Here is a 16,169-nt window from a genome sequence, read left to right as displayed (position 1 = left end):
TATATATATATATATATATATATATATATATATATATATATATATGACATTAAACAGAGGTGTCACAGGTTACCATTGAGACTTCATTACTGACTAATTAATTAGTACATTTAGGGCTCCTCTGTGGGCAGCAACTCTTTGCATTAGAGATATAGTATATGGTATTTTTACAGCCCATTTTTGTTTTTCCCCATGCAGTAGAGATAGCCAGGCAAACTAGCAGTATACATATTCTGTTGAACTTCCCTGTCATATGTTCTGCAAACTACTGGAACCTCAAGGTGCTAAACCAATTCTTTCATGTCATTTTCCTGTGTAAAGGCCAAGAGGTACAGAGTTAGTGTACTCAGATTTTCCCTGGTGAGATGGGGTATGAGTGAGGCACTGGTGAGACTGTATGTCCACTTCCAACAGAATCCCTTCCCCATCCCCCTAACTGCATAGTTTGGATATGTATACAGTTATGTACAGAATGCATGTCCTCATGCCTACCCTACTGTTTCTTCCAACTGTTGACATGTTCTCTCAATGTGTATGTGAAAAACAAGAGTGTTGGAAAACAACCTCTCAGGAAAACACTAATGATTGTTCTCCAGCCTCAGGCTACTCCACCAGGAACAGTTAGCTCTTTGTTGGGGACATCAGCTGGACACATACAAACTGACTGGGTATTTGTTCTGGGCCTCCCTGCTTCAGAAACAAAACAAGAATGCACAGTGGGATTGTGTTTATCTACAGATTAATTGCCCCCCCTTTGAAAGCAGTACTTCTCTGTGCTAATGATTGGGATAAATTTGTTGAGATTTGTCAAACTGTTGTGGCTGGGTATAGTTTTTCACATGGCCTTCTCTACTCTAGAAAAAATAATTACTGTACACACTTGACAGGAACAGTAGGGTGACAGAGTAAGGTAATAGTTAACCTTACACAAGCACGTGCCTTTGCATGCCTGTAGCTCCTGGTCAAAGACCCTGAAGTAGCACCTTCTGCTTCTCCACATCACCCTGATTTTCCTGTTTGACCTAAGCAGAACACAGGTAAAATAGAAAGTTTACACTTGTAAAATGAAAGTACATGCAGAGGACTGGTTCTGCTTTTCAGGCATCAGCATGTCCTAATAGGCTCCATTAGTAAACCACTCTACACCACCCCACTTCTGTGGCTTTAGAGAGCTCTGTGCCTTTAGATAAGTTAGCAATTGCTAGTTGGCATCATTCGGGGCTTTTTTTTATTCTGCCTTTCAGAATAGGAGTGTATCAGACACATCCTGATGAAGTTCTCTGCAAGCAAAGGTGTTTCCTTGTTGGAAGGCGCTCTCAGCTATTGATTTCAAACGCCCCGGAGAGGTTAGCTGAATTTGACTGCAGGGAGTTTGCACAAATCATGACAAACATGGGAGATGTTCACAGAACTCAAACTGTGAAGTTTAATCTGCCCTACTGTGCTGGCACCTAAATACGTCTAGAGTTGCAGCTGCTTAAATGAAGAGTCCAGCCTCACTTTGTGTATTATAAGCAGGACAGAATTTCACAATAGCTTTGTATAACCCCTTTGTGCAGATATCCAAGAGCTAAGGGGGCTCATTAGTCTCAAATACCACTCAGAACAGACAGCCATTATAGAACACTGTCTGTCTTTCATAACATGCCAGCAGAAATCACGTGAGGATGGCCTTAGCTTAGTTTGCAGCCAGATTTCCACCTACTGTTTTACACCAGGGGTGAAAAGTTGTCATTCTGTACCATCACTGTCATGTCACCTGAGTCGGGGTGGGGGGACACATTATTTATGTGAAATTCTCCCAAAAGCACGAAACCTGCTGCTGACTGTGACATAAGTATGCAGAAAGCTGTGCAAACGAGGGGAAGTTACACAAGGGTGCAAAACTGTTTGTGGAGCCAGATCACACACTGGACCCAATGTTGCCTTGTGGGCAGTAGGTGGGGCTTTTGGCATTTGCGTGGGAGCTCCCCAGTGAGACCCGGAGGAGGACAAGGCTACAACCTTCTCGTTTTCATAACAGCATCTCCCTCCAGTAGGGGTGAGGCATGGGCGGAGTTTGAGGAAACTAAAATAAACACTGACACACAGCATCTTGTGAGTATGTGCAGCCCAGAAGGATAGATTACAAGATCTAGAAGGACAGCTTAAAATGTAAGTATATCTACTTTGTCTGCTTCCTCAATATAATTAGTGGCTTGTGGAATGGCATATTCTGGCTACGCTTACTCACAGCTTTGGTGTAGCCCTGGAAGATGACTGTGATACCCTCTGTCCCTTTGGCCCATATGTTAACAGCTGCAGAAAAAGCCTACACACCCTACAGTAATATTTATATGAGCAGATGGAAATCACAAAGCTAAGCTTTCCTGTAGATCTAAAAATTAATTCAACTGTAAATATTTGGAGGATTCCTTTCCGTTTGTCTTCCACTCCCAAAAGCATTGTTTTATGTAATTCAGAAACATTTTGTACATGCAGTCACCAACAGTACTGGCCACAAAGTTATAAAAGACAGAGCTGTGAGAGATCTAACCAGCAGTGAAAAGGTGTGTCAGGGAGGGGCTGGAACTGGCAAGTACAGAGACAAGGCAACTCCTAAGCAGCTACTACAACAGCATGTGTTGAAATGGAGGAATGTCTACTTCTCTGCTTTCTAACACAGGAAGCACGTGAAGAGGAAAAATATGTTTTCTATCAAGTAGCAAGGAGAAATGGAAAGTGAAGTGATAGTAAAGCAGCAGCATGTTTGCCTTTGAAATGACAATGGACAAAATAAATTGCTGTAGGAAGTTTTAGTATAATTACTCACATTTGCTTCTAATAAAATGATTGGATTCCTTGCTTTGTTATGCTTTGTTGATTTGTAAATACTATTGACAAAAAGCTGTCCAGCGGGTGACCACCCATGTGGTAAAGCCTGATGAAGCTGTTGTATCTTCAGGCTGGGATGCGGAGGGGGACAGCACCTGCTTTTAACTGCTGGCATCAGCCTACTGCCCAGTGGTTCTCTTATTTTCCTTTGCTGTGTGCGCAGTGACAACTGAAGGAGCAGCTGCTAGAAAAAGCTCAACACGAGCGCTCTGTGCACTACTTTGTAAGTGAAATCAGTGCTAGCATAATTTTGGGGGTTTTTTTGCTAAAAGCTTTTCAACCTCATAGATCCCAAAGAGAAAGCTCCCTGTAGCCACCTCTAAGCCAGGGTGCAGGAGGGCATTAATATTATTCAGCAGTAGTTTACATGTCATAAGAAAATGAAAACAGGTAAAAAAGTAGTCAGGTAGCACAAGGCAGTTCTTGATTTTGCAAAAATAGGCATTCACAAACATCACGCTAAGGACAGAATATCTTCAAGACTTTACCAGTGGAAGCAGGACATGTTGTGAATTGCATCAGTGCACCTTTACTACTAAAAGCCCATGCAAAAATATGAGCCACCAGTGTCAGGGCTTCTTGTGTGGGCAGCTATTAACAGTTGAGGAGGCAGAGAAATTAAAAACAACTTGAGAGTTTGTTCTGCTACCCAAGAACACGCAATTAAGTTATAGTCTGATGAGAAATGTACTATAATCTAAGAATCAAGATAACTGCTGAACTACATGCTGTCTTTGCAACACAAAGTGCAAAGGGCATCGTAATGTAATAGAAAGCAGAGAGTTTCTGAGGACGTAGGTATGCACTGTGATCTGCCTGGTTATAACAAAAATAAAAAATGAAGGCTCCTGAAATCTCAAGACTTTTTTAAACTAGATGTGATTATTTCAATAGCGATTTTGATTATTTTTGTTTGCCTTATTTTGGGACGGTAAGAGGAAGTTGAGTGTTTTCATGTTTTCAGCTTTTTCCTTCCACATGAAGGATTCCTAGGAAAGTAGCTACATATTCATAAATACAGAAAATCTCACTTATCTACAGGACTCTGAGGCTAAAGATCTTAAAAAGGCATCAGCTATTATGACATGCACAATAAAGTAATGGGCAGTCAATACCAGAGTACCCATCACCACCAAATCTTGATTTGAACTTCTCAAGTCCCCTTTACTTACAGATATCCACAAAACTGCCACTTGCTCAGCATTCTGTTTGGCAGCCAGGAAATGCCCTCACTTCATGGAGAAGCAAAGGCAGCATATCCTGAAAGATGAACTCTCCCACATCTGCCTAGAAGTAGTTTCTTGGTCCTGGTTCTCTGTTGGTTCCTTCTGGGCTAAAAGGATTTCAGCCCTTTTTGTTGACTCATTGGGGATAAGCAGGGTAATCCAGACCTTCCACAATTTCAGGGACAACTGAAACATTAGGAAGAAAAGCCCTACTGCTTTCTTCTGCCCCAGTTCTACTGTATTGATTGAAGAGAGGCCAATGAACTGTGTCTGCCTTTCAGCTCTGGCAAGATGATCAAATCCTTCAAGCAAACGTTTCTGTCCCTGGATCTGCAGTCCCCTCGGTGGAGCTCAGCAGAGACAATGGTAACCACAGAAGGCCCGGGGAGCAGAACTCTGCTGTCAGGGCGCTGCAGAGCTAAGGCAGATTTGGGATTCTGATGAGCGTGGAAGAGCTGGGAAGTTCCCACAGCCACTGCTCACACCCAACTGCAAAGGGGGAGATGAACACCCATTTATAAACTCTGAGGAGCTCAATGGTTTTGCAAGGGAGGCACCAGTTTAACACAAGGGGTATGTCTGCAGCAAACAGGTTGCCCAGTGTCATCTCACTGCAACAATATTTTCATGCTAATTTGGAAAAAGTAGCTATTAATACATCATTTTTCATATTCATGTCATGATTACTGTGACTTTTGCTGCCTTTCAGGCAAAGGATTATGAACTGCGTCAATATGAGACGGCGAAGTGGGTCAGTACAGTCATTAGGGGAGAGACCCAGAAGGAGGCGATGCGCCAGGGCTTCTGGAAACTCTTCCGCTACATACAAGGGAAGAATGACAAAGGTACAATGGGCTGGGTTTGAACTGCAAGAAGCACAAGTGGGAGATGAAGCTAAATAGTATAAAACAGTAGATGAGCTGTGGGACACAGCAGGTTCCCTCTGCTGGTCTAACACCCTCGTGACCCCGTCAGGCAATGATACCGGTGAGGCTGCTTTTAGGGTAAGTCTGCATCGCTCTTTACAGCAGCATTCAGGCACTGTCTTCCCTCACAGCTTAAACACTGGTTTTTTCCTTTCCTCTAGAAATGAAGATTGATATGACCGTGCCAGTGACATGCCTGATAAAATCTGGCTGCGCAGACTTCAAAATCTCTTTCTTCGTGCCATTTGAACATCAGGACTACCCCCCGCAGCCCACTGACTCAGATGTGTTTCTGGAAGAGCGGAAGGCAGCATCCATCTTTGTGCGGTAAGCAGCACCAGCACAGCTGACAGCAGGCAGCTATTGGAAGGGTTCATCTCTTACTGGTCTGGACTGCTCTTTCTTACAGCTGATTTTAACTGTGGGTATATTCAGAGCCTTGATTGGCAAAACCTGAGCACTTGGAAATCTTCCTTATGCTTGGGTATCTTACTAAGAACAAAGAGAAATGACCAAGTTTTGAAACATTCATTTTCAACAGACTCTTGAATACTACATTGAGTAGGTTTTATAGAAAGGCAGTCTACACAACTCTCTTCCCCTGGACACATTCTGTGCTACCAAACATCTAAATCATACTTCCAGGCCCCTTTATGTGTAGTCCTGAATTCCAACAAAACCTGCATGGCACACATCTTTATTACAGGAAAAGCACCCAAAGCAACACATGCCCTCTCTGCATGCATTAAAGCCACAGGCAACAACCTGTGGTAGATAATGGTCTCAGAATTGCAAGCAACTTTTCTTTTTTTTGAATCCTAACTTTAAAAAATATCATTGTCCTGGTTTTACATGGGATAGGGCTAATTATCATCTTAGTAGCTAGAATAGTGCTGTTTGATTCAGTACAGGACTTAGTGGAAGAATGTTGATTTTTTTTAGCTGTTGCTAAGAAATCTACTTTTGAACATCCCATGTCCTGCTAGTGAGCAGTTGCACAAGAAGCTGGGAGGGAACGTGGCCAGGAGAGCCAGCCCAAAGTAGCCAAAGGGCTCTTCCATACAACAGGGTCTTGTGCTCAGTATATGAACTGGAGGGGGGAAAATTGTTGCTCTGGCATCAGTCAACAGGTGGTGAGCAGTGGCATCATGCACCACTTGTCCATCTTTGGGTTTATTTTTTTTTGTTATATTCCTTCGCATTACAATTATTGTATTTCACTACTACTATGTTTTAGTTATTAAACTGTTCTTATCTAAACCCAAGAGTTTTACTTTTTTTCCCCAATTCTCTTCCCCATCACACTGGGAGGGGAGGAGTGAGCGAGTGGCTGCATGGTGCAGTTGCTGACTAGAGTTAAACCACAGCCAGCATACAAAGCTATACGTTCCCTAACAGCTAGCTTTGCAGTTTACCTAGTAACTACAAACTGCATCAGACACTGCATACTTTGCAAGCCTGACATTTCCTTCTGTGACAATAAAAAGCAGAGGCTTTTAACTATTAAAATCCCTCCCTTTTCACTTCTACCAGGTCCTTCGGTGGATTTGCCTCCCCAGAGAAATATGCTGAGGAGGCTGAAGTCTTGGCCAGAATCTTAAGAAACAGAGGCCAACCATTCCATGAAGATTTCTTCTACACTGCAGGCTATGACAGTCCCTTCAAGCTCTTTAACAGGCACAATGAAGTGTGGTATTTTAAAAAGTAATATGGTGGGTGAAATACTAAGAGACTACTAATCAGCTCTGGTTGAAAACACCTTATTAATGGCTTTTGCTTTAGTGCAGAAGAGATTTAATTCACACAGGGACACAAGATCATGTCTAATTCATTTTCTCTAGGATGAAATATTCTGGCTAAAAAGATTTCAGCTCTTCCTACAAGTAACTTAAATTCAAGTAAATTGTACCAGCTGGAATGACAAACCTACTCTTACTGCAAGGTTCTAGGGAACATTAATAATCTGAAAAATATTCCTGCAGAACAGTTTGGATGTCTAGTTTTACTTCTCATTAGAAGTGCTACAGCAATAGCTCAAGTGTTATGGAGAATGAGTTCTTCATAGAGCTGACTCTTCCCATCCCATTATCACTCCTCAGACTACAAAGGTGTGGGAAGTCAAATTTTTCAGAGAAGAGAGTTTTGGGAAGCAACAATACCTTAGCAGGCCCTAGTGCCTCATAAGGCATAATTCTTTAAAACAGCATTATCAAAATCCCCCTCCACTTAGCTATTATTTTTCTCATGGAGGCTGGATATTGCCTTGCTCCAGACTAATACATGACAAGGTTAGACTAGAGTCCAGTGGAGAAGGGCTAACAGCATTCAAGCTGTACACTTGTTCTGGGCTCATCTACACCTGAACATGCAATACCAGACTTGCTACTGGTGGCCTGTAATTTTAAGAGCAAATACACAAGAGCTCTCACCTACAAAATACTGATTACTCCTTCAATTATTTACTTTTGTCCAAATCATGGTACTGGTCAGGGTTGGCAGTACCACCCACCCTGCCTGAAAATCTTCAGCCACAATATTCACTCATTCTAGTGAAATATAAAAACATCTGACTTTGATCTCTGAGATATAAAAATATCTGCTGACTCAGGTAACTACAACATCTGTTGATGTTGGTCACAACAGGGTTGGACAACTGGCTATTTAGACCCACACTTCAGTGGAAGGCTCACACCCTTAGCCTGTGTGGACAAATGTGACCATGTTTGACCACAGATCAGATTTAACTAAAACGGGGTCCCACTGAAGGGCAAATCAAGTCTGTCCCCCTGAGAGCGGTTGATCTGCAGTCAGGGACTCTTCCCCTGGATCATGACACTGCCTGAGACAACTCCTTGAGGTTGAGAACCCTCATCTTTAGCAAGAGGAACATGTTTTTTGGTTAGCTCCTTTCTAAAATTTCAGCTTAAGTCAGCTGTGTAGTATTTGATTCCACTTGGCATCTGGAACTTGAGATTACTAATGTTGTAATATTAATTTTTGAATTAGAATAATTTTCTTTTTAACTTATAACCTGTTAGTGTTGTGAGTTCCTGAAACATTAGACTGGCATAGTAACCATCAGGTTTTCCTTACCCTTTGTACCTTTTCCATCAGATATAAACCACTGACCAAGTCTGGGACTATGAGTAGACCCAGCCACACCTAGACTTCTCTGAGGAGTTTAAAAAGGAAAGGGATCCTTTATGAACCTCATGACTCAACAGGAAAGTCTCCCTGACAGTTTTGTCTGACCAAATCCTCTAGTTCAGTAGACTCAACTTTGCCATCCAATCTTGTTAACCACTGTCACATTTACTATCAAACCTTAAGTCATCAACACTTTCACAAATTCATATTAAAAATCACTTTTGCTAATACCTTGTGATGCTTTAAGTGATACAAATCACTCATCCAGAACATCAGGTCAACTGCAGTCTAGGACTGCAGTGACAATTATGACACCTGAATTGACACACATGCAGAACTGGCATTTAAACTAGTTCAGTCTCTGCTCTAAATCAAACATTTGACACTTTCTATACAGCAGCCTAGAGCCATTTTACAGCAAGCTGTTCAAGTCAAGAAGCAGTTCAGAACAACAAGCAGAGTTTACAAGTATTTATTGGTTCCCATCAGTATCAGACAAACATTACCAGTGTGGTAAAAAAACACTTGGCTTTTTTAGCACTGTTCACACAAGTGTAATCCGTTATTCTGCAATGTTCCACCTATTAAAGACAAACATAAGAACCATTTTAAGGCACCAAACCAGCACAAGAAGCTTGCTGGGAACAACTCAGACCTTAGATTTTCATCTCTGTTCAGAGAGAGAGTTCAAGGCTAAGGTTATCATCATTTGTTCCAGCAAATAAATTTTGCTATTACTGCAGTTACACTCACCTTCTCAGTTCTTCATACAGTAGTTTCAAAGTTGCCTCCTCACCTAAAGCAAGAAAATACTATTAACACATGCAGTAGCACAACTGCTGAAAGCTCCACAGCAGCTTTGTAACCTCAGAGAAAAGTGGAACGGAAATTTATATCACAGTAATTCATTTGGCAGAATCAAATTTCATCAGTGGCTACAAGTATTCCCAGATGTTTTTAACAGAATTAATCTGCTGTGTGGTCTTACCCAACAAGGTTGCAGACAGCACAGTCCTTTCCTGAGAAAGAGAGACATTGTTTCAGAACAGACATCACTACATGCAAGTTTATCTATGAAATTTATTCACCAAGCTAATTTTGCCTACTGTGATGGTTTGACTTTGGCTAAATGCCAGGTATCCACCAAGTCACTCTATCACTCCCCCCCCGCCTTTTTCCCCTTGTTTTCTCAACAGGGCAAAGAGGGGAAAGAAGATAGACCAACCCTTGTGGGTGTAACAAAAGCAGTTTTAATATAAGCAAAATGAAGCAAAGGTCCATGCACAGAAGCAAAAGCAAACAGATTGATTCTCTACTTCCCATGGACAGGCGATGTCAGGCCTTCTCAGGAAGGAGGGCTCCAATACACTTAGTGGTTGCCTTGGAGGACCAAGGGTGACACCACCCCACCCCTTTGCTCCTTTCTCCCAGATTTATACTGAGCAGACATCATATGGTCTGGAATATCCCTTTGGTTGGTTTGGGTCAGCTGTCCTGGTTGTGTCCCCTCCCAAGATCTTACCCACCCCATCCCACTGGGGGAAATATCAGAAAGAGCCTTGGTGCTGTGTAAGCACTGCTCAGCAGCAGCCACAACATCAGGGTGCTATCAACACCCTGCCAGCTCCCAGCATAAACCACAGCACCGTGAGTGCTGCTAGAAGTGAAAACCAATTCTGGCTCAGCCAGACTCAGTATACCTACAAAGCTTTCAAATCCCAGTTGAATTTGAAATACAGAATTACTAACATTGTAAAGTAAAGCTAGTGCTTGCTTTGTGATACTGTCTATCTCCAAGAGAATGTTGTAGTCGATGAGTTTTGATACCTAAAACAAGTCCCATAGAAATTATTTTGAAAACCTATCCTTAAAAGTGAGAACCAGTCTGAGTGCAGCAATCACCTAGAACTTGATTCTCAATTTGTGTACAGCCAGCATAAGCAAGATTAGCAAAAATTACTGAGTAGTGACAACCACAGAGGGTTGGGTTTTGTCTTTTCTTAAAATAAAACTAATTGTGCATTCTGCTGTACTACATTATCAACACTGTATTGTTTAAGTAGTCTCCACTGATTTAGCTCCTTTATTATTTCCATTGTGTGAAGACATCCAGAAAAAAAAAACACTCCAGTTTTCAGTCATTGAACCTACATCTTCAGTTCATACAAACACAGCTCTACACAGTTTATATACCCTTTACATAAAGTTTACCACAGACTACAGTTCAGGAATTGTCAGAGTATCTGTTCAGACAGTGCCCTTTCTTTTCAAGTCAAATTTAGAACTACACAGAAGTGCAATCTTGCTTCAACTTCAAGCACATCGTGTTTATTCCCATAGTAGCCAAATATGGGAAAATAAGAATACAATAAAGGGAAAACAAATCAGATCTATTATAAGACTAATTCTAGGCACCACTATCTAGGCATTTAGCACAAAGACAATATTCCAGTAATTATTAAACTCCATGTACTCTACACTTACCTCAGACATAAGTCAGTCTTGTTTCTCACACAAACTCCCCATGATCTTCACTCTGTAACAGTGAAATGTTATTACCATACTTTCCTTGTCAGTTCTTCAGTAGTTTGAATGTGAGTACTGTTTCAGTGCAAGAGTCCTCCTCAGATTCTTTCAGAGAGATTCCCATTGCTTAGAATTAATCATCACAAACAGTACATGCTTAGAGACACATCATGCTTTGTTACTTTTCCCTTTAGAAGAGGACCTGACCTCAGCATTACAGACCTTCCTCCCAACCACATCTTCATTCATATCAATGAAAGCTCTAATCTAGCCACTAAGACAACTAATTTACCATGTTACTTCAACTACTGAAGATAAGTGCTACTCCCTGCAAAAGCCCACTACTTAAACTAGCAAAAAGTTCAAATAGCAAGTAATTTTACGAACTTTGGTCAGCACAAGCTCTGCACTGCCAGGTTACCACACATCCTTTCTGAGAGACTAGATACTCTGGTAGTCCATATCAGTTACATATTTTGGCTGATCCATAATATTTTTCAGCTACAGAAAGCAGTTCACATTTTAAGAGTAGCATACCTATCACACACTTCTGACTGCAACACAAGAATGTATTTGCTGGCAACTTACTTCTGGTGGCAGCACTATCCAACTGTACCATTTCACAGCTGTACTGTACCTGGAATAAAGCAAAGTATCAGGACAGCACACAAGCAGCAACACAAGCATGATACCTGGCCAGGTGCCTGAAGTCAGATAGAGCTAATTGCAGACCTCCATGATTGAAGTCAAGGTAGTCCCATCTCATCACATAGGCAGCTCACCATGTCAGTTACCAGAAAGCTATCTGCTTTAGGCTAAGGCTGCTGTAGGGAAGAGGGCAAATACACAAGTAGCACCATCAGATCAACTTCACAAGCTCAAAGGCACAGTGTAGTTTAGGACAAACTAGCCTGTCAAGGCTGGGCTTTATTCAGCATTTCTCCCCTCAAGCATCCTCCTGTTTTGGCTAAGATGCAAGCAGCAAACAAACATTGGTCCCCCTCTACACACTTCCCCCATCCTCATCTTACATGCAGATAAACACTTCATATTTCTTTTAGCTGATACTTACAAAGCTAAAACAAGTACTTACATTGCAAGGAGAAACACTTTGGAAGCCTGCAAAAGAAATGCTGCTATTAGGTAGTCTAGCAGAAAGTTTTAGCATAAGCACAGTTGCAGTGAAATACTGTATCAGTGTTTAGTTAAGTTTTATCCTCATCTGGATCAGAGACCTGATTCAACATCATTTACAGTAGACTGCAACACTTCCATCCCCTTCCACGAGGGGGGCCTAAAGCCCCCTCCCTGCACCCTCCTCAGCACCCCCAATGGCAATTCAACCCCAGACTACTAGAACTGCATACAGGAGCAAACCTCTAGACTGCAGTCACATGAACCTCGTGTAAACATCTAAATTAGGAAAAGCATTTCAGATGCTAAATTTATAGTGTTGTTGCATTCACCATTTAGTCTCAACAGGCACATTCTAGAAGTCTTTGCAACACAGATAGCCTGGGTTTGACTGGGATAGAGGCAATTTTTGTTCTTTGTAGCTAGAATAGTACTGTTTTAGATTGAGCATGGGATTTGGTATAATTTGGAGTATTGATAATACACTGATTGTTTTACCTGTTGACAAGAAATCAAGGGCTTTTCAACTTCCTATGTCCTGCTAGCGTACAGGGGCACATGAAGCTGAGAGGGAGCATGGCCAGAACAACAGACCCAAACTGGCCAATGAAATATTCCATATTATACATCACACTCAGCACATAAAAGGAGGGTTGTCTGGGAAGCAGGCTCTTTTCAGGGATTTTCCCTCCTCTGAGATCACAAGCCAGAACAGGCTGGGCATGCTCAGCAGGTGGTGAACAATCAACACAGTGCATCACTCATTTGTATATTCTATTATTATTTTATTTCAATTATTAAATTGTTTTAATACAGACTCAACCTATGAGCCTGCTTACCTTTACCCTTCCAATTCTCTCCCCATCTCCCTGGGGAAGGTGACAGACAGGATGTTTGCCAGCCAGCTTTAAACCACAACCATCACACAAAACAGTAACTTAATGCTTTTACTATGAATGAAGCATAAGTGATCTGCAGGCACACTTAGGGTATTAAGTACCTTTGCTTCAGATCTTCCAGAAACAAAATGGATTTGCACACCCTTTTATGTCCAAAAATGAACTCCTAAGATCAACTGCAGCACAGCCAAATGTTTTTCCATTACCTTCAGTTAGAAAGGCCTCATCTTCAACACCATCAGCAGGTGAAACAGTTTCTCCCACACTGGAGACACAGGTATCCTCTACCCAAGGGCCTGCAAAGCAACAAGTTATAAAACTTGGAAGCACTAACACCAGATTTTTTGTTACTGCCAAGACTTTTTGATATAGACAATTTTCTCTGCTGTATTTATGCTCAATTTAACAAGCCCAGCCTACTCCCCATCCTTCTATTCATCCTACTAATTTTTTTTTAATTTACTGATCTTTTGAGACAAATTTTCAAAACACATTCATGGAGCAAAAGTTTCACCCTCAAGTTTAGACAGGAATTGTGCAACAGCCGAAGGTACAGGAGGCTGCATCAGATAGGAGCAAAAGACAGTAACAGCATGATCACCATGGGTCATCTGCTGAACTATGCTGTCATCACACACAGCCTTTTCACACACCAGGGAGATAAATTATTTTTTGCCGAGGCAGGCAATACAGTATTTACCTTGCAAAGCTTACAGTTTCATCTCCCAGTGTCTGCAATGAAAGATAAGAAAAAAAAAATCAGACTCCCTCAGCCTTTATAGCCAAGCCTACACCTCCTAGCAAAGAGGTCACAAGAGCCGTATACATCAGATAGGAGCGAAAGACAAAACTGTTCATCACAGGATGTTCAGCTGAACTATGCCATCATCACTGTATCTGCTTTGGAGTAACAGCACCAAGCAACCGCCTCTTGTGACAGTGTTGAAAAACTGAAGTTCCCCAAATAAGATATTGGAAATTATCAAACTGTTTCTGCATATTAGTAGAAATTTATCCCAAAGTACTTCCATTTTACACATCCCACCCCTTCTACTGAAGTGTTTGAACAGTTCTATGAAACTCCTACACAGACCACGCATTGCTCACTCACCAGGTGGGTGTTTCTTCTGCAGGTCTTCCAAGGGCACAATTCAAATCCTAGAAGAAAAAAAGTCTTATGAACAGCATGTTCAGAAGTCAAAACATCAAAGGGAATTCTAAGTTGCTGTGCCTCAGAGGAAGGTTATGGTGGTATAAGTGCTCATCATTTTGTTGGTCAAGAGTAGCAAATAACTGTCATCATTGTGGCACCAAAAGGAAAGATTTGCTCTGGGAGTAACTGATGTTATTAGAACAATACTGTCTAGACAAGCTAAACACCACTTTATGTTGAATTTTCAAGTATTTTTTACCTTGTAAAGTAGCATCAAGTCTCCTTATTTGGTGGCAGACCTGGAAGAGATACAAGTTTCAGACACTTGTATAACTAGGGGGAGTACCTCTGGCAGTGACACTAAACACAGAGAAAAGCCTCAGCACATAGTTTTCAGAAATCACTTCTGTCCACTACTCTTACACTGAAACCATCACAGGCTCTCCGATTTCATTATCAATCCTGCTAAGTTACAGGTTTTTCGACACACACATTATGCACTTTCCTCCCACTATTTGTTGCTGTGGATGGTGAAACAGCAGTAATGAAAGAAAAAAGGTATCTAGTGTATTATGGTTGTCTGGTTACAGGATGACAAATGGTTCAGAAACAACAGGAGCCTCACATCTACTTTCCAGTTGAAAGAAAGATGAGTGACTTCCCCCAGTAGAAGAGTGAGGACTCCCTGAAGAGACACCACAGGCCATTACTGGATTACAAACGCTGGTGCTGTAATTTCCTAAGTATTCCTGACTAGTTGCAGTTAAGTGTACCTACACATTATTTTTCAATTTAAACTCTGCATTTCAGAAGCAATACCCACCTGTTTTGAAGCCACAAGAGGGAAGAGTGTAGTTGATGCATTTTTAACTAAAACAAGAAAGTATCTGTTAGTTTTTATTCTTCTAAGAATTGAGATGTTCACACATACTTTTGAAAAATACAAATAAAATTCTAAAGAATACTCTGAGCCTTAAAGCTCTCCCCCGCTGCAGTGTATACTATGCTTCAGCTCCTTGAAGAGACAAAGTTACAAAAATAACTGCTAGCCCCTGTTTGCAGAACAGAACTGCTGAACTTAAAATTTTCTACAGCTTCAATTCCCCTGTACAAGCACCGGGTCAGTCCTGCAGCCATTAACCATCGTTTGGCTGCTCAGAAAGGACCCGCTGGTGTTTCAACCATACCAGACACACCACTACACACTACTCTATCCGTGCCCAGCTCAGATATGTTGGTATTCATCACCGTCTCAGATGTCCCTACCAACATACTTCTCATCATGTGCAGGCACATGGAAGTCCACACGAGCTAGCAAAATGCTTTGTTAACCCGGGGCCTTTAACACTTGCTAAGGACGCCTCCTCATTTATCAAACTCTTCTGCAGGGGACAACCTCCACCTTTCCCACCACTGAAGGGGTCTCCCCAGCCTGGCATCTTCATATTCAAGATTCATCTGGCATATTCAAGCATTAATTTTAGGAGCACGCAACCCTTAATGCTACCACACTATTACGACGTTTTGCACAACACTTCCCATTTATCCGTCAAAGGTACTTCCTTAAAGCCTAGCGCAGAGTTAAAAACCGTGAGAAACCTAACACTTATTCCTGCAGAAGGCGCACGCCATCTTCCAGGAGCATTTCCCATGGAAAAAGGGCTCCTAGGCGAGACCCCACAAGCCAAAGCAAGCCCCACTTCTCACTGGGCACCCCCAAGCTATCACCCCAACAAAATCGAGCCCAGGCCCCACTCACACCCCACAGAGCCGCGGGATGACGAGCCTCAAGGGCTAAACCTCCACAGGCCCGCCACCCCCGAGGGGCCTACGCTGGACGGCCCTTCTCAGGGCTCCCCCTCTCCCACACGACTCCCTGACGAGGTCTCCCGTAGTACCCCACCCACCCAGGGCCACTACGAAGCGGAGGCCTCTCAGCAGGCCGCAGCGGCCTAGGCCAGAGCCCAGGCCCCGGCGACCCAATCCACCTTCATCCTCCCCGCCAGCGCCCATCCAGGGCCAAGCCCCCCACCGCAGCGCATCCACACCACCCACCGCAGGCGCACATGGGGCGAGAAACACCCCCTACTCGCCCCCTCACTGGCAACTCACCGGCAGGGATGGGCACACGCAGCCCCCTCGCCGCTACTGCGGCCCGAAAAGGCCGGTCTGGGATCTGCGCGCGCCTTATGTAGCGGCGGCGCCGATCACGTGATCGCGACGCAGCGGGCGGTGCGCGGCCCCCCTTTGGCGGCGTGGGGGGCGTGGCGTGGCGGGGGGCGTG

The 16,169-nt window shown here is 42.8% G+C and overlaps 1 protein-coding gene, 1 long non-coding RNA gene and 7 other non-coding genes across 11 annotated transcripts; 1 reads left to right on the top strand and 8 right to left on the bottom strand.

The window, feature by feature from the left end:
• Positions 1 to 1,829: 1,829 nt before the first annotated feature.
• On the top strand, positions 1,830 to 8,059 carry HEBP2 (heme binding protein 2). Of its 2 annotated transcripts, none has more exons than XM_026854504.1 (5): positions 1,830 to 2,158; positions 4,382 to 4,466; positions 4,810 to 4,945; positions 5,188 to 5,353; positions 6,560 to 8,059. In XM_026854504.1, exons 2-5 carry the CDS (start codon positions 4,392 to 4,394, stop codon positions 6,732 to 6,734), a joined length of 552 nt encoding a protein of 183 aa, XP_026710305.1. In that variant the 5' UTR covers positions 1,830 to 2,158; positions 4,382 to 4,391; the 3' UTR covers positions 6,735 to 8,059. The 2 variants fall into 2 exon arrangements, with proteins under 2 accessions (XP_026710305.1, XP_026710304.1); XM_026854503.1 differs by having other exon boundaries at positions 1,834 to 2,154.
• A 571-nt stretch (positions 8,060 to 8,630) lies between these two features.
• LOC113483186 lies at positions 8,631 to 16,072 on the bottom strand. Of its 2 annotated transcripts, none has more exons than XR_003398974.1 (12): positions 15,998 to 16,072; positions 14,709 to 14,755; positions 14,145 to 14,184; positions 13,844 to 13,890; positions 13,433 to 13,464; positions 12,834 to 13,028; positions 11,793 to 11,818; positions 11,288 to 11,336; positions 10,658 to 10,709; positions 9,162 to 9,192; positions 8,927 to 8,969; positions 8,631 to 8,754 (listed from the first exon to the last, which is right to left on the bottom strand). It is a non-coding gene; the product is annotated as an uncharacterized LOC113483186 (long non-coding RNA). The 2 variants fall into 2 exon arrangements; XR_003398975.1 differs by having other exon boundaries at positions 12,939 to 13,028.
• On the bottom strand, positions 9,037 to 9,110 carry LOC113483201. The gene has a single exon (XR_003398983.1). It is a non-coding gene; the product is annotated as a small nucleolar RNA SNORD47 (small nucleolar RNA).
• Positions 10,773 to 10,851, bottom strand: LOC113483210. The gene has a single exon (XR_003398992.1). It is a non-coding gene; the product is annotated as a small nucleolar RNA SNORD79 (small nucleolar RNA).
• On the bottom strand, positions 13,290 to 13,375 carry LOC113483204. Its single transcript, XR_003398986.1, has one exon. It is a non-coding gene; the product is annotated as a small nucleolar RNA snR60/Z15/Z230/Z193/J17 (small nucleolar RNA).
• Positions 13,552 to 13,632, bottom strand: LOC113483203. Its single transcript, XR_003398985.1, has one exon. It is a non-coding gene; the product is annotated as a small nucleolar RNA snR60/Z15/Z230/Z193/J17 (small nucleolar RNA).
• On the bottom strand, positions 13,961 to 14,042 carry LOC113483209. The gene has a single exon (XR_003398991.1). It is a non-coding gene; the product is annotated as a small nucleolar RNA SNORD24 (small nucleolar RNA).
• On the bottom strand, positions 14,261 to 14,327 carry LOC113483208. The gene has a single exon (XR_003398990.1). It is a non-coding gene; the product is annotated as a small nucleolar RNA SNORD75 (small nucleolar RNA).
• LOC113483202 lies at positions 15,102 to 15,179 on the bottom strand. The gene has a single exon (XR_003398984.1). It is a non-coding gene; the product is annotated as a small nucleolar RNA SNORD74 (small nucleolar RNA).
• Positions 16,073 to 16,169: the final 97 nt, after the last annotated feature.

Source organism: Athene cunicularia (assembly GCF_003259725.1).
Source record: "Athene cunicularia isolate RWA chromosome 8 unlocalized genomic scaffold, athCun1 chr8_part1, whole genome shotgun sequence".
Lineage (NCBI taxonomy): Eukaryota > Metazoa > Chordata > Aves > Strigiformes > Strigidae > Athene > Athene cunicularia.
This window is presented reverse-complemented; position numbering and strand designations above follow the sequence as displayed.